The following is a 27310-nucleotide window of genomic DNA, read 5'->3' as shown; positions in this document are numbered from 1 at the left end:
ATTTTAGGAGTTCATAAAGCTGTGACAACAATGCCAGATTTCACTTTTTACATGATTGATACCTATAGTAAATTCTACAATACAATACAGCAGAGGGGCTTTATATAAGTCAAACCCTTATATGCCATTTTTTTGTGACCTACTGCCTCTTCCTCAGTTACCAGTAGGCATTTTATTGTTATCTGAATGTGCTGCAAAGAAAAAAACTGCATACATTGAATATGACAATATTTTAATGGAAAACTTTTTAACCCCTTACCGACATCGGACGTACTATCCCGTCCGATGTCGGCTCCCCTGCTTTGATGCAGGGCTCCACGGTGAGCCCGCATCAAAGCCGGGACATGTCAGCTGTTTTGAACAGCTGACATGTGCCCACAATAGCGGCGGGTGAAATCGCGATTCACCCGCCACTATTAACTAGTTAAATGCCTCTGTCAAACGCACACAGCGGCATTTAACTAACGTATCTGTCCGGAAATGACGTCATCGCCGACCCCCGTCACATGATCGGGGGTCGGCGATGTGTCAGGACAGTAACCATAGAGGTCCTTGAGACCTCTATGGTTACTGATCGCCGATAGCTGTGAGCGCCACCCTGTTGTCGGCGCTCATAGCACACCTGATTTTCTGCTACATAGCAGTGAACAGCAGATCGCTGCTATGTAGCAGAGCCGATCGGGTTATGCCTGCTTCTAGCCTCCCATGGAGGCTACTGAAGCATGGCAAAAGTTATATAAAAGTTTAAATCACCCCCCTTTCGCCCCAATTAAAATAAAATAATAAAAAAAAAAAAATCAAACCTACACATATTTGGTATCGCCACTTTCAGAATCGCCCGATCTATCAATAAAAAAAAGCATTAACCTGATCGCTAAACGGCGTAACGAGAAAAAAAATCGAAACGCCAGAATTACGTTTTTTTTGTCGCCGCGACATTGCATTAAAAAGCAATAACGGGTGATCAAAATAACGTATCTGCACCGAATTGGAATCATTAAAAACGACAGCTCGGCACACAAAAAATAAGCCCTCAACCGACCCCAGATCATGAAAAATGGAGACGCTATGAGTATCGGAAAATGGCGCAATTTTTTTCTTTTTTTTATAGCAAAGTTTGGAATTTTTTTTTACCACTTAGGCAAAAAATAACCTAGTCATTCTAGGTGTGTATGAACTCGTAATGACCTGGAGAATCATAATCTCAGGTCAGTTTTAGCATTTAGTGAACCTAGCAAAAAAGCCAAGCAAAAAACAAGTGTGGGATTGCCCTTTTTTGCAATTTCACCGCACTTGGAATTTTTTTCCTGTTTTCTAGTACACGACATGGTAAAACCAATGATGTCGTTCAAAAGTACAACTCGTTCCACAAAAAATAAGCCCTCACATGGCCAAATTGACGGGAAAATAAAAAAGTTATGGCTCTGGGAAGGAGGGGAGCGAAAAACGAACACGGAAAAATGAAAAATCCCACGAAAATGAAGGGGTTAAACTAAACATTATAAAGTATTAACGTAGAACATTTGTAAAAGTGCAAAATGGGTAGCATATAACACAGCCCACATAGTATATAGCACAGCCCCGTTGTATATAGCACAGCCACATAGTATATAACACAGCCCACGTAGTATATAGCACAGCCACGTAGTATATAGCACAGCCATATAGTATATAGCACAGCCATATAGTATATAGCACAGCCCACGTAGTATATAGCACAGCCCACGTAGTATATAGCACAGCCATGTAGTGTATAGCACAGCCACGTAATATATAACACAGCCCACATAGCACATAGCACAGCTATGTAGTATATAGCACAGCCCGCATCTCCCCCTCCCAACAATGGCCCCACAGTCCAGTACTCACTGTTATAGTAAAAAAAACATACTTCTCTCCTCTCCTCGTGCCCACAGTGCTCCCTGCTCCTGTCTCAGCGGCTGCACTGCTTGGCACACAGTGAGTGCGCGATGCCGTCATCACGCACCCACAGTGTCAGAGGCAGAGTGAGGAATGATGGGAGAGGGAACGTCAGCTGTCGTTCTCTCCTCCATCATTGCTTTGAAGTGTACCGGCAGATGCTGGTATAGTTCAATGCTGCGGCGGGGGGGATTCGGTGCTGGTGGCAGGCGGGCCCCCCCCTGCCTCACAGGGGCCCCATAGCGGCTGACTGATGTGCCGCTAGCTGAGGGCCCCTAGGGGAGCATGGGCCCTAGGCAGCTGCCTGCCCCTAACGCTGCTCTGCCTGCAGGAGCCCCCCAGAGCCTCAGTGTACCATACCGTGAATGGTCCCCCCCATCTCTCCAGGGCCCTGGCACATGCCCGGGTGCTGACGTCGGCCCTGCATACAGGAACCACAATACTGATAGCATGCAGTCAGATGAGATGCAGTCAAATAAACATTTTCACCCAAGTACCTTATAGGTGACGTCTTCTCTGATTGAAGTCACTTTCATCATTTTTCGTCTCCTTAGCACAGACTCCGCAAACTGCCCTCTTCTCTGTCTTCAGCAGTGATTCACAGCACCGTGCCCTTAAAAATTTAGTTATCATTATACAGCCCCATAAATAATGATATCTCCCATGCTGAGCACCAGAGTAAATAATTGCCTGTGCTTACGGCATAAAATATTCCTTCAAACTGCTCTTCTCCAAAATATCCTCCCTATATTGCCCCTCTCAAAAATATCCCTGGCACACTGCCCATCTGCAAAATATCTCCCCCAAATTGCCCTTCGGAAAAATATCCCCCTGCACTGCCCCTCTGCAAAACATGCCTCCCCACACTGCTCCTCTACTACATATCCCTGAACACTGCCCCTCTGCAAATTATCCCCCTCCCCATTGACCCTTTGCTAAATATCCTACCCACATACCCATACTGCGCATCTGTAAAATATCCCCAGCTCATCGTTCCTCTGAATAAAGTATCCCCCTACCACCACCTCTCGCAAAACTATGCCCCATTTCTAAATTGTGACCCCCCCATTATTTGCCTTCACAGTATCATTAACCCCTCCTTCACCTCATCCTTAATGATAAGGCATTCAATCTTTGGCTCTTTGATGGAGCACTTGGCTACATCTTCTCCTCTGTGGTGCTTCGGTGTCAGTAGTGTGCTGACCCCATCACGTTGCTGCACTTCAGAGCCAGGATGATGGGCGCTGCAATGCTCCTGTCCCAGTGCCACAGTGTTCAAATGTATTTGTGTTTAAAAGACATGAATATATTTGAATATTAGAAGAAGGATCAAACCATACAGCTACACAGGCTGCAAAATATATTTGCCGTATGTTGTGCATGCCTGTACTAAGATGTTGAACCTGAACTGCTAAAAATTAAGTGCTATAAACCTATACTGCCAGCTCACAATCCTTCTTACCTAGCTATACTGTGCACTGCAAGGATTCATTGGTTATTAAGCCTATACAGGTGGGTACATGTGCCTTAGGGCTGAGCCAAGTATCAAACAAAACTTGGTCAAGCCGCACCCAATACTAACGTAGTCTCCACGGACATCAGGGCGCACGTCCACACCAGGGGGTCCAACCCGGTAGAAGAGGTCCACGATAAAGATTGAAAGAGGACAGCGCCACATCAGGAAGTGATAGACAGCAATACACTTTATTCTGCCTCCTGCGGCAACGTTTCGGTCCGAATACCTTTTTCAAGCTTGAAAAAGGTCTTCGGACCGAAACGTTGCCGCAGGAGGCAGAATAAAGTGTATTGCTGTCTATCACTTCCTGATGTGGCGCTGTCCTCTTTCAATCTTTATTTAGGGCTGAGCCAGACTGCCGTATAACTCGAGCAAGAATCGCATCGCATTGCACAGACTGGCCAGCACCTCTCCTGACCTAAGCAAGACAGCATGATGGATTACTATGCAGCTGTCAAGCTCAGGTCAGGAGAGAGGACAGACAGTATGAGGTTTACGATGCGATTCTCGCAGGAGAGATGCGGCAGTGAGTCTCTGCCCTTATGCTTACTCTCAGGCAAAGCCCATGTAGTGGGCATGGCCTCAATCCACACACACTTGTATTGAGCGAGGCCACACCCATTAGATGGCAGCACTCACTGGACGGCCGCATGACTAGGTGGGGTGTGGCTTCACTCCATATAAGTCCACAACTACTAGATGGCTTCTGCCCGGAAGTATGCATAATGCATATGTACCCACCGGTCCCAGCTCATAAACGGACAAATTCTTGCAGCACACATTGTGTGAGCTGGGATGGATTCATAAATCTGCAGTCACACAAACTGACCGCGAATATCGTTTTGGACCCCTTTAACCCCTTTCTGACCCTGCGCTGAGTCCACATCTTTTGCGGCACATGTCAGCTATTTTGAACAGCTGACATGTGCCTCTAACAGCCACGGGTGTAATCTTGATCCACCCGCAGCTGTTAACTACTTAAATGCCGCTGTCAAACTCTGACAGCAGCAATTTAACAAGCGCTTCCGGCAAGCGCGCCGGAAGTCCCGCCCATCAGCGCCCGTATTACATGACATAGTCAGGATATCCATTTGTTTATGGACAGCTCCGAATATTGCCCAAATACCGCAGTTACTAAGATGACATTTTGTAGAAAAATTTCTGTGTACTTACTGCAGTCTGCCTACAAGACTTTTTTATTCAAAGTGACCTCACATCAAAAACCAAGATTAAAAGGATGGCCTTTGACAGGTGGCATTCCTTGCATGTGTCAATAACCAACGCGACCACCCCAGTAAGTGACCCATTCACTCTCACATCTTTTACAACAGTTTAATAGACACTATAAATATACATCCAATATCCAGCCTTAACAAGACTGCCTAGAAATATTCCAACTCAATTCTAATTATATTATATTAAATATTCCAACTCTATGACGTATGCTCCATCTACATTCTTTGCCCCTTTTTGACAGCTGGTACTGTACATATTTCAGTATAGCTTTACAGATCAATGCAAGTGGACATAGAGGGCATGAAACCACTCTTACTGTTATTAATAACAGTTATTATAGTTCTGCAAAATAATCAGTCATTAAGGTTTTTTCCCATGGATGCTGCAGACCCATGTGCCTGCATTAATCGTCAGGATGTACCGGTACATCCATTTGCGGGTATGCACTTACTGTATTTTCCGGCGTATAAGACAACTTTTTAACCCCTGAAAATCATCTCAAAAATCGGGGGTCGTCTTATACTCTGGGTACAGCGTGTGCAGGGAGCGGTCCTGTATGGTTTCCTGGGTCTGGAGGAGAGGAAAAAAATAAATGGGATATACTTACCCTCCGACTGCCCGCGGCTCTCAGCAGTGCAAGCGGCAGCCTCCATTCCTAAGGATGCATTGAGCGAAGGACCTTCGATGACGTCGCGGTTGCGTGACCGTGACGTCATCGAATGTCCTTAGCTCAATGCATCCTTAGGAACGGAGGCTGCTGCTTGCACCGCTGAGAGCCGCGGGCAGTCGGAGGGTAAGTATATCCCTTTTTTTTTTTTTTTCTTTTTTTTACATGAATATGGATCCCAGGGCCTGAAGGAGAGTCTCCTCTCCTCCAGACCCTGGGAACCATCCACACCGTACACGCCGTATGAGATGACTGGGCGTATAAGATGACCCCGTCTTAGGGCTGTCCCACACGTCCAGATAATTCCGGTACCGGAATAAATCGGTACCGGAGTTATCCGTGTCCGTGTGCCTGGGAACTCACGGAGGCCATACCTGCGGCACACGTGTGCCGCCCGTATGGCGAGTGGGTACCACACGGAACGTGTGGTACCCACTCTGCATGGTGCTGAAGCTGCTGAAGCTGCGATTCATATCCTCTCTGCAGTAACGTTTGCTGCAGAGAAAATATGAAGAATAGTGTTAAAAATAAAGATTTAGGTGTCCGCCGCCCCCCCACCCCCTGTGCGCCCCCCCGCTGGTCAGAAAATACTTACCCGGGTCCCCCGTCGGCTGTCGCTCCTTCTTGGTCTTGCCGCGGCTTCTCCTGCATGCGGTCACGTGGGCCCGATCATTTACAGTCATGAATATGTGGCTCCACCTCCATAGGGGCGGAGCCGACTATTCATGATTGTAATTGATCGGCCCCACGTGACCGCATACAGTAGGAGGCGCGGCCAGACCAGGAAGGAGCGTGTAAGTATTTTCTGACCAGCGGGGGGGCGCACAGGGGGTGGGGGGGCGGCGGACACCTAAATCTTTATTTTTAACACTATTCTTCATATTTTCTCTATAGCAAACGCTGCTACAGGGAAGATATGAATACCGGCTTCAGCACCATGTGGGGGGGACAGCGCTTACTGTAGCGCTGTCTCCGGCACGCACACGGACCCCAGACGGAGAATGTCCGTGTGAGGTCCGTGTTTTACGCGGACCCATTGACTCTATTGGGTCCGTGTAAAACGTGCGCTCCCACGAACACTGACATGTCTCCGTGTTTGGCACACGGAGACACGGTCCGCACACGGTCCGCAAAAAATCAATGACATCTGAACAGATGCATTGATTTTTATGGGTCTACGTGTGTCAGTGTCTCCGGTACGTGAGGAAACTGTCACCTCACGTACCGGAGCCACTGACGTGTGAAACCGGCCTTATACGGCAAGTATATCCCAAACTCCATATTTTATATGGAAAAGTTGGGGATTGTCTTATACGCCAAGTCGTCTTACACACCAGAAAATACGGTAATTTCAGTAAGGGGTTAAACACCATGCCATCAAGTGATCTTCACAAGCTTTATAAATAAATAAATGAGAAGAAAATAGAAGTAATAAACTAACAACTACGTAATAATTATCTGGAACAGCAAAACTAACAAAGATTGAAATCGCATTGTTAATATCAATGTCCAAATTACCGAAGTGGTTTTCACAATAATCACATACTGCTATGCCAAGTGAGTATTATTAAATGTAAATCCACTATCTTTCTTACTGAGAACATTTGGAGCAGATATAGTAAGTTGGTAATTTTTTTGCATTTATTTTAAGACATTCCAAATGCAACCAATTTCTGCAACAACAACAAAAAACCATTTCATGCAGAGGGGTATAGTTTCCATGACAAGTTTTAGCTTCACATTTTGACCATGTGCTATGAGCATCCATAAAGGTAATTAAGTAATCCATCAAGGGTCTCTCAGACAGTTTAATGTTATGGGCCTTTTTTTTTAAAGACCGATGCAATTTACTAAAATTGACAGTCTGCTTTTTCCATCCTTTTTTGTAACAGCCGCATAATTTATGTTGCGCAATATTTACACCTATCCATACTCTTGCATGTTCACTAATTATATTAGTATAGCATTGTCCGGTAATGATAGTGTACGCATTTAGTATTGTGTAAACCCCACAATCATAGCTATTGCTTTGTTGCACAGCATCCTCACACAATAAGGTACTCCACTCAGTCATGTCACATTTTAAATTACCCAACTGGTAGCATGCTGCAGCAATTGAAACAAGATTTGAAATGTTTGTCTGAGCTCTTTCAAAGTTTTTGCATGAATCAAGTATTACAATTTCCTTTGATTTAAATATAATCACTCCTAAGCACCAGTGCTGACCAGTTCCATATACATCTGTATTAAAAGGAACTAGCAAAAGATCCTTATTAAGGGCATGGTTGTTTGCTAAGAAACTGTAGAATAAACTACTGCAGCCTCTCACAATGCTTTGGTAAATGTAAACTGGACACAACAATATTTTTTCTGTATACTTCAATTGACAAATAAAGTTCATAATGGCTTCCTCTATAGCTTCTCCACAGAGCCATGCAAATGGTTCAAGAGTTTCTTTAATCTCCTCCTTCAGATTTTCAATTAGCGCAAGGTCATCTTTTTTAGGCTCCACATTCCATGGTTCGCTAATCAAGTCAACTTTCATTGCCTTTTTTTTTGGTGTTGAATGTTTTGGGAGTAAATTTTTCCCAAAAAAGTCCTTAGAAAATGAATCATTCACAGGCCCATTTGTATCATCTGCCTCAAAATTTCTTGGAGAACCAGTGGCATAATGAGAATCGGGAGCAGGTAAAATATCATAATCATAATCATCCAGCTTTGGCTTCTTTCTTCCAGATTTTTTGCTTCTGCCTCGCTTTCTTTTTAGAAGCAAACTTAATGAGTAGGTATGTTTGTCATTCCCATCATTTAGACCAACTGCCATTTCAGCTGCGATAATATGGTAGCATTTTCCTGTACTGTTACAAGAGCATGTTGGTTCTGGTGCAAGTTTGACCGCTTGTACTTTAGGACCCCTGAAGTCTCTAATTGTGAAAGTAGATGACTGTGCACAAAGTGAAACATGTCCAGAGTTAACAATCATTCTAGCAATTGATGTCTGTGTCAGTCTGAAATTTTTTCCTTTTTCCACAGTAAAAACAGAAGCTGGAACTTCTCCTTTTATAGCCTCAACAATTTTTTCTAGTTCATAAAATTTGGGAAAATGTACTTCACTGCAATGCTTAATTAAATAGGAAAATTGATCTTTCACATGGTATTTACCCATGTTACAATATGCTCTCTGAAATTCAAAAAGGTAAAAACACTGCATATGGTACATTGCAAGCACTAGTGCATCAACAGGTAATTCTTTCCAATCTGTTTGCTCTTTCACCATTTTGTTGAAGCTCTCACTTATATTGTTTGTTGCTGTGCGGTCTTTTCGAAATACAGCAAACTGTTCTGTAAAAAAATTTGTTGAGTGCTTTGGCAAAGCCATCTTGAATTGTTGATCAAAGTATGTTTTAAAGGCACTGCTCCACATTTTGCTGTAGTGTTCATATTTTTGATTGTAGTCCTCAATACAATTGCTGTTAATTAGCTGAATCATATGATCCCTAAGGACCTTCAGATCATCTTTTTTTCCACCATGATTCCGAATCCATAAAGCAACATCTCTTAATATACGGTTGACACAGTGCACATTTTTTATTTGAGGAAAGTTTTTCTGCAGTGCTGTTATAATTCCGATTTCTCTATCAGTGACCAAAGGCACTAATGTCATATTTTTGCAGTGTAGCTGGCGGAGAATTTCAGTTAAAAAATATTCATGATCCCTCATAAATTTTTTACATGAAGGAGGAATGCAACAGGGAATATAGGATCACTTACTAATGCTACATTTCTCATAACCAATGGAGACAGATACAAATCTCCTATGTTAAAAGTTGTATCATATGATAATAATTGTGGCAAACTAGGATCTTGACAGGACATCTGAATAAGAGTACATGCTTCTTTGATTATGTCTGGGTGACCAAATGATACTGTAAGTTGTGGAAATGTTTGAATTCTAATAAAAAATGAATCCAATTGATTGCATAGCTCAAACAAACAGAATATTTCATCATTACAGATTTTCTTCTCCTTCTTTAATTTGTAGCCCACATTTTGAACCTGTTTTAAATCACGTGGTAAAACCACAGGCATATGCAGTTTTTCAGTCTGCAACATATTGGCCAACAAACTGCTGTAGGTCTTTTTACAGTTCTTTGATATCATAATGTCTTTTTGAGCATCAGTGAACACTGTTTTCATTGTAGGAATGAAGGGTCGTTTTGACAACTTCTGATTACCATGGGCTGAGGGTCTATGTAGCTTTTCATCACCAAGATAGTGAATGACATATAATCTGTTCATCTCTGTTGATTCTCTGAGAAAATATACATGTTTCTTGAAGCCAGACAATGTTTGTTTTTTCACTCCATTTGGATCTTTAAGGTAGTAGTATTGTTTGATAATTGTAGGCAAATGTTTCATCTGTGAAGTCACATTAGAACCTTTGCAAACCCACCTGTACTGATCATACTTGAAGTCCATTTGATGTGCCCTTTCCGATGACTGTGAGCAGTACACATATACTTCTCCTCCTTTAGGCAATGCAGGGGCCATAGAAATAACTTTTGATTCATTTAGGTCTGTCTTGCTTAGAAGCTTGACAACTACATCAAATGCTAATTGCTCATGCACTCCAAAAATATATGGGATAATTGTAGGTGACATTTTTGAGAGTCCTCTGAACTAGTTTTTCAGGCTAGTATCTCTGTCAGCTCTTCCTCACTGCACAACCTTCAGAAAATTCTGACTCACACCTCTACACTTATACATTTACATGCTCATCACATGATACAGGAGAACAGAGGAACCAGTTAAAATGCACCAGATTTGAAAGTGGTTATAACAATGAATCACTCCCATTCAGGATACATGGGTGATATAATTAAATCTCATTTAGCATTCCCTGCCCTGCATACGGTAGGAGTATGTGTGTCTTTAATCCTCTCTGCAAGGGGCCTCACTTATATACAATATTACAAACAATTCAAAATCACAATTTCAGTAACCTTATTCCACACTTTCATAAGAATATAAAATGGGGCTAAGCAGAGAAGGATGTGAGAACCTCTGCACAACAAGGTGACTAATCCCAAGAGGCAACTAGAACTGGAAAAACACTGGATTAGGGAATTGTTAGTGTTGTATCTTAAAAGGGCTAGGTGCCATTACTTTGGCCATTATACACAGGGGATAATTTGGCATGTCGTATTGTGTTTTTTCTTGCCAAACATGTTACATTTGAAGAGATATCAAGCTTAGGTAATATAATACACACCTGTTTATATGGGATATGTGTTCATTCTCCTATTATCTACATATATTTCATGTTCATTCCCCACCTATCAGGCTCAGGGAATATTGTCATGATATGTACTTTTGCCCTGTCCAGTATTTGAATAATATGCCATTTGATGTATGTAACTGTTCTCTGGTTTCTATTAGCTGTAATATATGTATTTTCTTGTGCTGGGAGTCACCTGTAACAATGTCTCCTTCCCCCAATACTTGCAGCCCTAAGCTTTAATGTAATTAAGCTTTGTCAACACTGGTGAAGGAATAGCCATTCTTCCTCTTAGCAGGGGGATAGTCAAATGTACATACGACCTAGACTAAGTGGAGCCGACCAGAATAGAATCTTCTGGTGGAATCAGCCATTGAATAGAAAGTGTGACCCCTACCCCCTTCAGGGGCGGATCCCAGGAGCTCAGACAGTCCATTCTTATTTTGAGATCAGATGTGTGTTGGAGACTGGAAGAGAAGGAGTGGGGATTCTTAGCTGAGGCAAGACCCCATGTCCATCTGGGACTGTGGAAGCGAACGGGGCGAGAATTGAGTTGAGGACATATCTCGTCGTTCGTGGGATTGTTTTGTGATCCCTTGGACTCGTGTGGACTATTGTTTTGTTAGCTGGCACAAGGATTATCGGTAGGTGCCCCCGAACCGGTTCCGTTGGACTAATTGTGGACTCTGTAGATCTACCTGCATGTGTTGTTCCAGCGTTCTTGATAATAAATCTGTTGAATCATCCCTTGGCCTGTTGTCCCTTCTTACTCTGCCGTACACCCCGTCACAGTTCACTCTCCTATTCTCTACATATATTTTATGTTCATTCCCCACCTATCACGCTCAGGGAATATAATATGCACCCATTTATACGGGATATGTGTTCATTCTCCTATTCTCTACATATATTTCATGTTCATTCCCCACCTATCATGCATAGGGAATATAATATACACCTGTTTATATAGGATTTGTGTTCATTCCCCTATTCTCTACATATATTTCATGTTCATTCCCCACCTATCAGGCACAGGAAATATAATATACACCTGTTTATATGGGATTTGTGTTCATTCCCCTATTCTCTACATATATTCCATGTTCATTCCCCACCTATCAGGCACAGGGAATATAATATACACCTGTTTATATGGGATATGTGTTCATTCTCCTATTCTCTACATATATTTCATGTTCATTCCCCACCTATCATGCATAGGGAATATAATATACACCTGTTTATATGGGATATGTGTTCATTCCCCTATTCTCTACATATATTTCATGTTCATTCCCCACCTATCAGGCACAGGGAATATAATATACACCTGTTTCTATGGGATATGTGTTCATTCCTCTATTCTCTACATATATTTCATGTTCATTTTCCACCTATCAGGCACAGGGAATATAATATACACCTGTTTATATGGGATATGTGTTCATTCTCCTATTCTCTACATATATTTCATGTTCATTCCCCACCTATCATGCATAGGGAATATAATATACACCTGTTTATATGGGATATGTGTTCATTCCCCTATTCTCTACATATATTTCATGTTCATTCCCCACCTATCAGGCACAGGGAATATAATATACACCTGTTTATATGGGATATGTGTTCATTACTCTATTATCTACATATATTTCATGTTCATTCCCCACCTATCAGGCACAGAGAATATAATATACACCTGTTTATATGGGATATGTGTTCATTCCTCTATTATTTACATATATTTCATCTTCATTCCCCACCTATCAGGCTCAGGAAATATAATATACACCTGTATATATGGGATATGTGTTCACTCTCCTATTCTCTACATATATTTCATGTTCATTCCCCACCTATCACGCTCAGGGAATATAATATACACCTGTTTATATGGGATATGTGTTCATTCCCCTATTCTATACATATATTTCATGTTCATTCCCCACCTATCAGGCACAGGGAATATAATATACACCTGTTTATATGGGATATGTGTTCATTCCTCTATTATCTACATATATTTCATGTTCATTCCCCACCTATCAGGCACAGGGAATATAATATACACCTGTTTATATGGGATATGTGTCCATTCCTCTATTATCTACATGTATTTCATGTTCATTCCCCACCTGTAACGCTCAGGGAATATAATATACACCTGTTTATGTGGGATATGTGTTCATTCCCCTATTCTCTAGATATATTTGATGTTCATTCCCCACCTATCAGGCACAGGGAATATAATATACACCTGTTTATATGGGATATGTGTTCATTCCTCTATTCTCTACATATATTTCATGTTCATTCCCCACCTATCAGGCACAGGGAATATAATACACACCTGTTTATATGGGATATGTGTTCATTCCTCTATTATCTACATATATTTCATGTTCATTCCCCACCTATCAGGCACAGGGAATATAATATACACCTGTTTATATTGGATATGTGTTCATTCCTCTATTCTCTACATATATTCCATGTTCATTCCCAACCTATCAGGCACAGAGAATATAATATACACCTGTTTATATGGGATATGTGTTCATTCCTCTCTTTTCTACATATATTTCATGTTCATTCCCCACCTATCAGGCACAGGGAATATAATATACACCTGTTTATATGGGATATGTGTTCATTCCCCTATTATCTACATATATTTCATGTTCATTCCCCACCTATCAGGCACAGGGAATATAATGTACACCTGTTTATATGGGATATGTGTTCATTCCTCTATTCTCTACATATATTCCATGTTCATTCCCCACCTATCAGGCGCAGGGAATATAATATACACCTGTATATTTGGGATATGTGTTCATTACTCTATTATCTACATATATTTCATGTTCATTCCCCACCTATCAGGCTCAGGGAATATAGTATACACCTGTTTCTATGGGATATGTGTTCATTCCTCTATTATCTACATATATTTCATGTTCATTCCCCACCTATCAGGCACAGAGAATATAATATACACCTGTTTATATGGGATATGTGTTCATTACTCTATTATCTACATATATTTCATGTTCATTCCCCACCTATCAGGCACAGAGAATATAATATACACCTGTTTATATGGGATATGTGTTCACTCTCCTATTCTCTACATATATTTCATGTTCATTCCCCACCTATCACGCTCAGGGAATATAATATACACCTGTTTATATGGGATATGTGTTCATTCTCCTATTCTCTACATATATTTCATGTTCATTCCCCACCTATCAGGCACAGGGAATATAATATACACCTGTTTATATGGGATTTGTGTTCATTTCTCTCTTCTCTACATATATTTCATGTTCATTCCCCACCTATCAGGCACAGGGAATATAATATACACCTGTTTATATGGGATATGTGTTCATTCCTCTATTATTTACATATATTTCATCTTCATTCCCCACCTATCAGGCACAGAGAATATAATATACACCTGTATATATGGGATATGTGTTCACTCTCCTATTCTCTACATATATTTCATGTTCATTCCCCACCTATCACGCTCAGGGAATATAATATACACCTGTTTATATGGGATATGTGTTCATTCCTCTATTCTCTACATATATTTCATGTTCATTCCCCACCTATCAGGCACAGGGAATATAATATACACCTGTTTATATGGGATATGTGTTCATTCCTCTATTATCTACATATATTTCATGTTCATTCCCCACCTATCAGGCACAGGGAATATAATATACACCTGTTTATATGGGATATGTGTTCATTCCTCTATTATCTACATGTATTTCATGTTCATTCCCCACCTGTAACGCTCAGGGAATATAATATACACCTGTTTATATGGGATATGTGTTCTTTCCTCTTCTCTACATATATTTCATGTTCATTCCCCACCTATCAGGCACAGGGAATATAATATACACCTGTTTATATGGGATTTGTGTTCATTCCCCTATTCTCTACATATATTCCATGTTCATTCCCCACCTATCAGGCACAGGGAATATAATATACACCTGTTTATATGGGATATGTGTTCATTCCTCTATTATCTACATGTATTTCAGGTTCATTCCCCACCTGTAACGCTCAGGGAATATAATATACACCTGTTTATATGGGATTTGTGTTCATTCCCCTATTCTCTACATATATTCCATGTTCATTCCCCACCTATCAGGCACAGGGAATATAATATACACCTGTTTATATGGGATATGTGTTCATTCCTCTATTATCTACATATATTTCATGTTCATTCCCCACCTATCAGGCACAGGGAATATAATATACACCTGTTTATATTGGATATGTGTTCATTCCTCTATTCTCTACATATATTCCATGTTCATTCCCCACCTATCAGGCACAGAGAATATAATATACACCTGTTTATATGGGATATGTGTTCATTCCTCTCTTCTCTACATATATTTCATGTTCATTCCCCACCTATCAGGCACAGGGAATATAATATACACCTGTTTATATGGGATATGTGTTCATTACTCTATTATCTACATATATTTCATGTTCATTCCCCACCTATCAGGCACAGGGAATATAATATACACCTGTTTATATGGGATATGTGTTCATTCCCCTATTATCTACATATATTTCATGTTCATTCCCCACCTATCAGGCACAGGGAATATAATGTACACCTGTTTATATGGGATATGTGTTCATTCCTCTATTCTCTACATATATTCCATGTTCATTCCCCACCTATCAGGCGCAGGGAATATAATATACACCTGTATATTTGGGATATGTGTTCATTACTCTATTATCTACATATATTTCATGTTCATTCCCCACCTATCAGGCTCAGGGAATATAGTATACACCTGTTTCTATGGGATATGTGTTCATTCCTCTATTATCTACATATATTCCATGTTCATTCCCCACCTATCAGGCACAGGGAATATAATATACACCTGTTTATATGGGATATGTGTTCATTCCTCTATTCTCTACATATATTTCATGTTCATTCCCCACCTATCAGGCACAGGGAATATAATATACACCTGTTTATATGGGATATGTGTTCATTCCTCTATTCTCTACATATATTTCATGTTCATTCCCCACCTATCAGGCTCAGGGAATATAATATACACCTGTTTATATGGGATATGTGTTCATTCCCCTATTCTATACATATATTTCATGTTCATTCCCCACCTATCAGGCACAGGGAATATAATATACACCTGTATATATGGGATATGTGTTCATTACTCTATTATCTACATATATTTCATGTTCATTCCCCACCTATCAGGCACAGGGAATATAATGTACACCTGTTTATATGGGATATGTGTTCATTCCTCTATTCTCTACATATATTCCATGTTCATTCCCCACCTATCAGGCGCAGGGAATATAATATACACCTGTATATTTGGGATATGTGTTCATTACTCTATTATCTACATATATTTCATGTTCATTCCCCACCTATCAGGCTCAGGGAATATAGTATACACCTGTTTCTATGGGATATGTGTTCATTCCTCTATTATCTACATATATTCCATGTTCATTCCCCACCTATCAGGCACAGGGAATATAATATACACCTGTTTATATGGGATATGTGTTCATTCCTCTATTATCTACATATATTTCATGTTCATTCCCCACCTATCAGGCACAGGGAATATAATATACACCTGTTTATATGGGATATGTGTTCATTCCTCTATTCTCTACATATATTTCATGTTCATTCCCCACCTATCAGGCTCAGGGAATATAATATACACCTGTTTATATGGGATATGTGTTCATTCCCCTATTCTATACATATATTTCATGTTCATTCCCCACCTATCAGGCACAGGGAATATAATATACACCTGTATATATGGGATATGTGTTCATTCCTCTATTCTCTACATATATTTCATGTTCATTCCCCACCTATCAGGCTCAGGGAATATAATATACACCTGTTTATATGGGATATGTGTTCATTCCCCTATTCTATACATATATTTCATGTTCATTCCCCACCTATCAGGCACAGGGAATATAATATACACCTGTATATATGGGATATGTGTTCATTACTCTATTATCTACATATATTTCATGTTCATTCCCCACCTATCAGGCACAGGGAATATAATGTACACCTGTTTATATGGGATATGTGTTCATTCCTCTATTCTCTACATATATTCCATGTTCATTCCCCACCTATCAGGCGCAGGGAATATAATATACACCTGTATATTTGGGATATGTGTTCATTACTCTATTATCTACATATATTTCATGTTCATTCCCCACCTATCAGGCTCAGGGAATATAGTATACACCTGTTTCTATGGGATATGTGTTCATTCCTCTATTATCTACATATATTCCATGTTCATTCCCCACCTATCAGGCACAGGGAATATAATATACACCTGTTTATATGGGATATGTGTTCATTCCTCTATTATCTACATATATTTCATGTTCATTCCCCACCTATCAGGCACAGGGAATATAATATACACCTGTTTATATGGGATATGTGTTCATTCCTCTATTCTCTACATATATTTCATGTTCATTCCCCACCTATCAGGCTCAGGGAATATAATATACACCTGTTTATATGGGATATGTGTTCATTCCCCTATTCTATACATATATTTCATGTTCATTCCCCACCTATCAGGCACAGGGAATATAATATACACCTGTATATATGGGATATGTGTTCATTCCTCTATTCTCTACATATATTTCATGTTCATTCCCCACCTATCAGGCTCAGGGAATATAATATACACCTGTTTATATGGGATATGTGTTCATTCCCCTATTCTATACATATATTTCATGTTCATTCCCCACCTATCAGGCACAGGGAATATAATATACACCTGTTTATATGGGATATGTGTTCATTACTCTATTATCTACATATATTTCATGTTCATTCCCCACCTATCAGGCACAGGGAATATAATATACACCTGTTTATATGGGATATGTGTTCATTCCCCTATTATCTACATATATTTCATGTTCATTCCCCACCTATCAGGCACAGGGAATATAATATACACCTGTTTATATGGGATTTGTGTTCATTTCTCTATTATCTACAAGTATTCCATCTTCATTCCCCACCCATATAGCACAGAAAATATAGTATACACCTGTTTCTATGGGATATGTGTTCATTTCCTAATTGTCTACATATAATTCAAGTGCATTTCATCTACAAGATGCATAAGAAATCTATAACACCTATCCATCTCTTTGGAGCTATAAGTTATTATGTTCATTCTTTTTATTTATTCCTTTTCTTCATTCTTTTTAGTATGTCCCCAAAAATTTGAAGATACGAGTTAATGTGGGAAATCAGCTCCGTGCGCTCACTTGTTCCTTTATTCCATTTATCGCTTCAAAACAAAACAATGTGACCAATGGATCTGTTGCATAAACTGTTGGAAACAGAAGATGAGGGAATCTGCTGATTATTATGGGATCCATTTGAGTTTCAGGAATCCGTTTTAGAACAGAAGAAAAAGGGGATTGCGGAAAACTGTTTAATTCTATTCTAAAAACTGACAAACGAATTTCTGAATGAACGCGAGGACACGTCCTAAACCCGGGCAGCGATTTCTCTCTACATCACCAGACATAAGCAAGCTTAGCCATGTGGGCAGGTGTTTACACTGGGGAGAGCTAAATCAGTCCCTCCTCCTCCCTCCACACTCTTCTGTTCTCCTGGCCCTGCCTTCAGGCACCTCTCTAAGTATCTTCCTCCCTCCAGGCTCCTCTGTCTTCCTCCTACTCCTTTCCATGCTCCTCTGTCTTCCTTCCCCCCCTCTAGGCTCCTCTGTCCTTCTCCTCCTCCTCCCTCCAGGCTCCTCTGTCTTCCTTCCCCCCGCCCCCTAAGCTCCTCTGTCCTTCTCCTCCCCCTCCCTCCAGGCTCCTCTGTCTTCCTTCCCCCCCTCTAAACTCCTCTGTCTTCCTTCCCCCCCTCTAAGCTCCTCTGTCCTTCTCCTCCTCCTCCCTCCAGGCTCCTCTGTCTTCCTCCTCCTCCCTCCAGGCTCCTCTGTCTTCCTCCTCCTCCTCCCTCCAGGCTCCTCTGTCTTCCTCCTCCTCCCTCCAGGCTCCTCTGTCTTCCTTCTCCCCCTCCAGGCTCCTCTGTCCTCCTCCTCCTCCCCCTCCATGCTCCTCTGTCTTCTTCCTCCAAGCTCCTGTCTTCCTCCTCCTCCTCCCTCCAGGCTCCTCTGTCTTCCTTCCCCTCCCTCCAGGCTCCTCTGTCTTCCTTCCCCCCCCCCCCCCTCCAGACTCCTCTGTCTTCCTTCTCCCCCTTCCAGGCTCCTCTGTCTTCCTCCCCCCCCCCCTCTAAGCTCCTCTGTCCTTCTCCTCCTCCTCCCTCCAGGCTCCTCTGTCTTCCTCCTCCTCCCTCCAGGCTCCTCTGTCCTCCTCCCACCAGTCTCCTCTGAAATCCTATGCCTTCCAGATTCCTCTGTGCCTCCATCATCCACCTCCAGATCCTCCTCTACAATCCTCCTGACCCCTTTGTCCTCCTCATTGTATGTAAATCCCGTGTGTGTGGCAATCATCCTACAAATGGTGAGAGTCCAGGTATTGGAGTGTGAGGATCTTGGTGACATTACACGTCTGTGTACAGGGACATTTATGATAATCCAGTGCCAACAAGGTGTATATATATATATATATATATACACACACACACACACACATATACACACACACACACACACACACACACACACACACTAGATTGTGGCCCGATTCTAACGCACCGGGTATTCTAGAATATGCATGTCCCCGTAGTATATGGACAATGATGATTCCAGAATTCGCGGCAGACTGTGCCCGTCGCTGATTGGTTGATGCGAATTCGCGGCAGACTGTGCCCGTCGCCGATTGGTCGAGGCAACCTTTATGACATCGTCGCCATGGCAACCATTATGACATCTACGTCGATACTGTGCCCGTCGCTGATTGGTCGAGGTGAATTCGCGGCAGACTGTGCCCGTCGCTGATTGGTCGAGGTGAATTCGCGGCAGACTGTGCCCGTCGCTGATTGGTCGAGGCAACCTTTATGACATCATTGTCGCCATGCTGTGCCCGTCGCTGATTGGTCGAGGCCTGGTGGCCTCGACCAATCAGAGACGCGGGATTTCCAGGACAGACAGACAGACAGAAAAACCCCTTAGACAATTATATATATATATAGATATCCACAAAGTGCGTGCCTAATACCGCCATACAGACCTTATATAACAAGGCGCCATACAACATGTAACTATATGCTGCCACATAGTGCGCACATGACAGAATAACACACACTGCCCAAATAATAAAACTACATAAACATACAACACCGCGGCCACAAAACAATTAGAAAACAATCTGCACATTAGGATTATCTTAAAGGGACAGTAATTATGTTTCTATTACTAAGCTATAGGGGTCCAGGCAGGCGTCGGTGCCCTCCTAACCCCTGTGTTGTGGGGAAATCATCCGGTATTTGCTCGGTAACACTACAAAAGAAAGCATGAGAGATGGCAGGAAAAGTTTGTGCCCCCCACGGTTCCATTCTGTATTTGCTGCCCGGATGACGGATGAGTATTTATAATGCATGGTCCTTGCTGACCGCGCCATTGTCACAGATAATAGAGGAGATTAAGTATCAATATCAGGACAGGGACCGCGAGTCCCGGGAGGTAGAGGCTGGAAACGGATTCTGCGCTGCTGCCTCCCCGCCAGGTCCAGTTGTCACGCTCCAAGCTGTTTATGGGGGTCTCTCTGATCACAGGGTGGAGGAGGGGGAGTTATTGCTCAGAGTTTAATTATCTTGTGGGTAATAATATATTTATTATTATTTATTTCTATAGCAGCATTGATTCCATGGTGCTGTACATGAGAAGGGGTTACATACAAGTTACAGATATCGCTTACAGTAAACTAACAATGACAGACTGATACAGAGGTGATAACTAAATAAACACCGTCCAGGGGTTCTGGGGGCAATTGCTGCATCACATCCTAAAGTGAGAGGCGAGGGGCCCAACCAGCTGGGGGGGGTCCTAGAGCAAACCTTCACCCTTATACCCCCTCAGTGATCCTTCACCGATCCCTACACCCTCCCCAACTAACAGCCCCACTCCCATAATGCATCATTTCCACCCTCTAATTGGAGGTAGAAGTGGCATAACCTAAAAATGGAGTTTGAAAGTAGTTGCCATGGCGATAGAAGCTACAAACTGATACACTGTATACAGCGGACTCCAGCAGGGATACAGGCAGTTGAGGCATCAGACAGAGGATGGATGTGACCAGGGCCATTATTGTGCCAGTCCGGCCCGGGGTGACATCCCGATACCTTCTGTCCCGGTGATTCTCGGAATTCATCCACTTCATCCCACTCTGCTGAGCTCCGCCATGCTTCATCACTCCACACAGCACCCGCCGGCCCTCCAACCTCATCCACTGCCATTATCTGTCCGCTGCCCACGACCCTGAGAAAGCTGGGTTACCACCCTATGGGAGATCTATACAACTAGATCACCCAGCTTTCCCAGGGGCCTACAATACCCAGAACCCACTACGGTCCAAAGATAGAAACATTTAATGACCACGACAGAGAGAGAGCTGGATACCGAGGAAGCGCCATCCTGAGATCACCCAGCTTTCCCAGTACTGCCCGTCTATACAGGCATGGATGTGCCCATATAGGAGCAAAACTTGAAACATCTGACAATCAGGGATGGGATATTAAATGAGGACCCCCGAGGAAGCTCTATATCCCACCCAGCTTCCCAGTCTCTTGGCATATAACATGGCCTGTATTATAGATCTTGTGTAATGTACCCATAATGGTGCAAACTAGAAAAATCTAACAATCACGACACTGGAAAAGCTGGATGACCATCTCCATGGAAACTCTAGAACTATCTTCCAGGTTAATCAAACTCGCAAGGGGGAAAAAAAAAGCATTTGCTACAATGTGACAAGTCTGAAACCACTAATGACCATGGCACTAGGAAAGCTGGGTGATCACCCATTGAGGACGCACTATAACTAGGTCACCCAGCTTCTCCAGTGATGAGAACTGCAGAGGATTCAGGGATTTATAGGTCATTTTTTCGTTTTCCAAAGAGGACATAATCTGTAAATAAAATAGCAGTACGGTTCCTTTAAATGCTACGGATTTCATAACTTCCTCTGCAGGTGACAGATAAGCCTTAAACAATCCTCATCATCTTGTGACACCGGAAATACTGGAAGTCATAAGTCACCATGCCGCAAAATTCTACTGATGGCACAAATGAGGTGCCACACTCCAGGGGGCGCCATTCTGTATGGACTATGTGCACCAGAGATGCACAACTGACACAGGGCAGGGGTGTGTGCCCACCTATATAATGCAGGGGCGCGAGCGACCACACAATAGTGCGGGGGAGCGCACGACAACCCATATAGTGCAGGGGAGCGCACGACAACCCATATAGTGCAGGGGAGCGCACGACAACCCATATAGTGCAGGGGAGCGCACGACAACCCATATAGTGCAGGGGAGCGCACGACAACCCATATAGTGCAGGGGAGCGCACGACAACCCATATAGTGCAGGGGAGCGCACGACAACCCATATAGTGCAGGGGAGCGCACGACAACCCATATAGTGCAGGGGAGCGCACGACAACCCATATAGTGCAGGGGAGCACACAACAACCCATATCGTGCAGGGGAGCGCACGACAACCCATATCGTGCAGGGGAGCGCACGACAACCCATATAGTGCAGGGGAGCGCACGACAACCCATATAGTGCAGGGGAGCGCACGACAACCCATATAGTGCAGGGGAGCGCACGACAACCCATATAGTGCAGGGGAGCGCACGACAACCCATATAGTGCAGGGGAGCACACAACAACCCATATAGTGCAGGGGAGCACACAACAACCCATATATAGTACAGGAGAGCGCATGACAACCCATATAATGCAGGGGCAGGCATGACCACCCATATTACGCAGGGGAGCACACGACAACCCATATAGTGCAGGGGAGCGCATGACAACCCATATAGTGCAGGGGAGCGCACGACAACCCATATCGTGCAGGGGAGCGCACGACAACCCATATAGCGCAGGGGAGCACACAACAACCCATATAGTGCAGGGGAGCGCACGACAACCCATATCGTGCAGGGGAGCACATGGCAACCCATATAGCGCAGGGGAGCACACAACAACCCATATATAGTACAGGAGAGCGCATGACAACCCATATAATGCAGGGGCAGGCATGACCACCCATATTACGCAGGGGAGCACACGACAACCTATATAGTGCAGGGGAGCGCACGACAACCCATATAGTGCAGGGGAGCGCACGACAACCCATATAGTGCAGGGGAGCGCACGACAACCCATATATAGTGCAGGAGAGCACACGACGACCCACATATAGTGCGGCGAGCGCACGACAACCCATGAGCGTACGACAACCCATATAGTGCAGGGGAGCGCACGACAACCCATATATAGTGCAGGGGAGCGCACGACAACCCATATATAGTGCAGGGGAGCGCACAACAACCCATATATAGTGCAGGGGAGCACACGACAACCCATATATAGTGCAGGGGAGCACACGACAACCCATATATAGTGCAGGGGAGCACATGACAACCCATATAGCGCAGGGGAGCACACGTCAACCCATATAGCGCAGGGGAGCGCACGACAACCCATATATAGTGCAGGGGAGCGCACGACAACCCATATATAGCGCAGGGGAGCGCACGAGAACCCATATAGCGCAGGGGAGCGCACGACAACCCATATATAGTACAGGAGAGCACACGACGACCCACATATAGTGCGGCGAGCGCACGACAACCCATGAGCGTACGAAAACCCATATAGTGCAGGGGAGCGCACGACAACCCATATATAGTGCAGGGGAGCGCACGACAACCCATATATAGTGCAGGGGAGCGCACGACAACCCATATATAGTGCAGGGGAGCGCACGACAACCCATATATAGTGCAGGGGAGCACACGACAACCCATATATAGTGCAGGGGAGCACACGACAACCCATATATAGTGCAGGGGAGCACACGACAACCCATATATAGTGCAGGGGAGCACACGACAACCCATATATAGTGCAGGGGAGCACACGACAACCCATATAGCGCAGGGGAGCACACGACAACCCATATATAGTGCAGGGGAGCACATGACAACCCATATAGCGCAGGGGAGCGCACGTCAACCCATATAGCGCAGGGGAGCGCACGAGAACCCATATAGCGCAGGGGAGCGCACGAGAACCCATATAGCGCAGGGGAGCGCACGAGAACCCATATAGCGCAGGGGAGCGCACGAGAACCCATATATAGTACAGGAGAGCGCATGACAACCCATATAATGCAGGGGCAGGCATGACCACCCATATTACGCAGGGGAGCACACGACAACCCATATAGTGCAGGGGCGGACATGACCACACATATAGAGCAGGGCAGCGCATGACAACCTATATATAGTGCAGGGAAAGCGCGTGTGACCTGCAACATAGCACAAGCACGAACACTCAAATACTGCAGGGATGAGTGTGAACTGCCTTATAGCGCAAGGGCTTGCACAACAACCGATAAAGCGCAGGGGCACGCACAAACGCTCCTCTTCCTCTGACCCAAGTTCCATACAGTGACAGGGGGCCATGTGCAGATATGAGACACAGTCCCTGATTCATTGCTGCCTTTGCGCCTGTTTCTTGCACCTTTTTTGATACCCAGCTCCTTATCCTATTTGCGTCCCTTTTGAAGTCTTTTATATCTGCTGCCTGGTTTTTCTTTGTTTCCACTTTGTGAGTGGAGTTTAATATTCCAGATATTTTCATCTGATTCTTCATGTGCGACTCTTTAAAAATTCTGAAAAGTTAGCGCAATCCCACTCTAATCCAGTGTTTGTAAGTCTACGTTCACATTTGCGGTCTGCGCCGCAGCGTCGGGCGCCGCAGCATGCGTCATGCGCCCCTATATTTAACATGGGGGCGCATGGACATGCGTCGCACTTGCGTTTTGCGCCGCATGTGTCACTGCGGCGCACGCGTCCGGGCGCAGAGGACGCAGCAAGTTGCATTTTTGCTGCGTCCAAAATCAATCAAAATAAGGACGCATGCGGCGCAAAACGCAGAGTTGTGCATGCGTTTTTGTTTGCGTTGTGCGTTGCGGCGCCGACGCTGCGGCGCACAACAAAAATGTGAACGTAGCCTTACATTTTCCCACACGTATGACTGGTGCTAAACAGTCACAAAAATAGTTCAAGACAGAAAAAAATGACAATTTTTGACTTTGCGCACAAGTCATGAACCGCGTGCACCATTTTGCAGAATTTGGTGCAACAAATGACCCAACACAAAAAAGGAAAGGGGCAAATGATGAATTGGGGCCATAACCGTCACTTAAGATACAGAAATACTAGTGGTCACACTACAACTCCCAGCATTCCCTGACAGCCGCAGCTGGAGGTGGCCCCGGACTATGGCCTCGGAGCGGAACCTTGAGGTTCATTATTATCTCTGTGTTGTTCTTTTCTCGCCTTTTACTTCCTTGAATCACAGGAGGAAAGAAATCCACCGTCCCCCTCAGACAAACTCTAGAACTACAACTCCCAGCATGTTGGGAACGGGCCACATTGCAGGATTAGGAGGGGTCCCCAGCACCAGGTCAGATACTAAGGAGTCAGGATCAAGATGCGAACGTACCCAAATCTTCATAGGAAAGTCTCCCCTTCCCCGAAAGGCGGCACTGACCCTATGGGCGGAGGATGCTGGGATATTTACTGCGGGAGGATAGTCATCATCAGTTCTAGTTTTGGGGATGGGGGGACAGCCATGGGGCGAGGAGCCCCGATATCCGGGCAGTGACCTCTGTGGGAGCTGACACAATGTAACTCTGCCAAAGAAATCAGCCTTAAAAGGTGACAGTACACCCCTATCATGATGCCCCCTGCCGTCCCCCCATAGCGGTGCATCAGCTATAGGGGATACAGCAACTCCAGGTTTGTTTTGGAGAAAAGGAGTTGTAGTTCCAAATCTAAAGGTATAGAGTTATGTGGACTGGGGATGGTCCGAAAAGTTACAATCCTTGCCTCATCCGTCCGCGCGGCCCCCCCAGATTCTATGAATGTGAGCGACAGCGGGAACATTATTGTGTCTCTTGGCCCAGAGACTAGGACAAGCTGGAGGCGGATATTGGGGGTTGTAGTATGTGCAATGAAAGGGAAGACGATGGGAGTTGTAGTTACAAAGTGTCAGGTTCTGGTTTGGGTCAATGATGAGGATTGCTGTAGAGCACAGGGGGCACGACCACCCACATTATTTTGATGTAACCCCTTCTCATGTACAGCACCATGGAATCAATGGTGCTATATAAATAATAATAATAATAATTATTTGGAGAGGATGATCGGAGTTGTAGGTTCTACTGGCGGATATATGCATAGAATACACTGTATGATGTTGGGAGTTGTAGTTCACCGACAGATGCAATCACACAGGTGTCTAGGCTTGCATGCTGGGACTTGTGCTGTCACCATCGGCAGGAGTTAACCCCTTACCTTCAGCTGGGACTTGGACACTTTCCCGCTCTTGTCCACGTCCAGGGCGGTGAAGGCGTGCCAGATGGGCTTCAGCAAGTCCTCCTTCTGCGCCATCGAGGAGGAAGAAGAGGAGGAACAAAAGAAGAAAGAAGAGAAGAAAGTTCCGGCTCCGCTGCCGAACCGAGAGTGCAGCCCGGGCTTCCTGCGACTGTCAGCTCCTTCTCCTCCCTGTCATGTGACCTCCTCTCCCGGCCAATCACAGCCGATCGCACTTCCCCAAACGGCTGGGCTGACGGCACGGCTCAGGAGCTCCGCTGCTACACACTCCTCAGCTGCCGCAGAACCTCATCGTATACACCTCAGCTGCTGCAGAACCTCATAGTATAAACCTCAGCTGCTGCAGAACCTCATAGTATACACCTCAGCTGCTGCAGAACCACATAGTACACACTCCTCAGCTGCTTCAGAACCTCAGTATACACCCCAGCTGCTGCAGAACCTCATAGTACACTCCTCAGCTGCTGCAGAACCTCAAAGTATACACCTCAGATGCTGCAGAACCTCATAATACACCTCAGCTGCTGCAGAACCTTATAATGCACTCCTCAGCTGCTGCAGAACCTCATAGTACACTACTCAGCTGCCGCAGAACCTCATAGTACACACTCCTCAGCTGCTACAGAACCTCATAGTACACACCACAGCTGCTGCAGAAGCTCACAATACACCTCAGCTGCTGCAGAACCTCATAGTATACACCTCAGCTGAAGCAGAACCTCATAGTACACAACTCAGCTGCCGTAGAACCTCATAGTACACGCTGCTCAGCTGCTGCAGAACCTCAGTATACACCTCAGCTGCTGCAGAACCTCATAGTGCACTCCTCAGCTGCTGCAGAACCTCATAGTGCACACTCTTCAGCTGCTGCAGAACCTCATAGTACACACACCTCAACTGCTGCAGAACCTCATAGTACACACCTCAGCTGCTGCAGAACCTCATCGTACACACTCCTCAGCTGCTACAGAACCTCATAGTACACTCCTCAGCTG

The 27310-nt window shown here is 44.0% G+C and overlaps 1 protein-coding gene across 2 annotated transcripts in view; it reads right to left on the bottom strand.

The window, feature by feature from the left end:
* Positions 1-27310, bottom strand: part of SWAP70 (switching B cell complex subunit SWAP70) — a 122476-nt gene that overhangs the window by 88602 nt on the left and 6564 nt on the right. The window contains exon 1 of one of the 2 annotated variants that reach the window (XM_077286652.1): positions 26277-26468. The exons of the other annotated variant lie outside the window; for it this stretch is intronic. Within the exon in view, the coding sequence (XP_077142767.1) occupies positions 26277-26372 (96 nt within the window). The 5' untranslated portion in view covers positions 26373-26468. Of the gene's footprint in view, positions 1-26276; positions 26469-27310 lie in introns of those variants that run through there. 2 annotated transcript variants of the gene reach the window in all.

The sequence above is a fragment of the Ranitomeya variabilis genome, chromosome 2 (genome assembly GCF_051348905.1).
Source record: "Ranitomeya variabilis isolate aRanVar5 chromosome 2, aRanVar5.hap1, whole genome shotgun sequence".
Classification (NCBI taxonomy): Eukaryota; Metazoa; Chordata; class Amphibia; order Anura; family Dendrobatidae; genus Ranitomeya; species Ranitomeya variabilis.
This window is presented reverse-complemented; position numbering and strand designations above follow the sequence as displayed.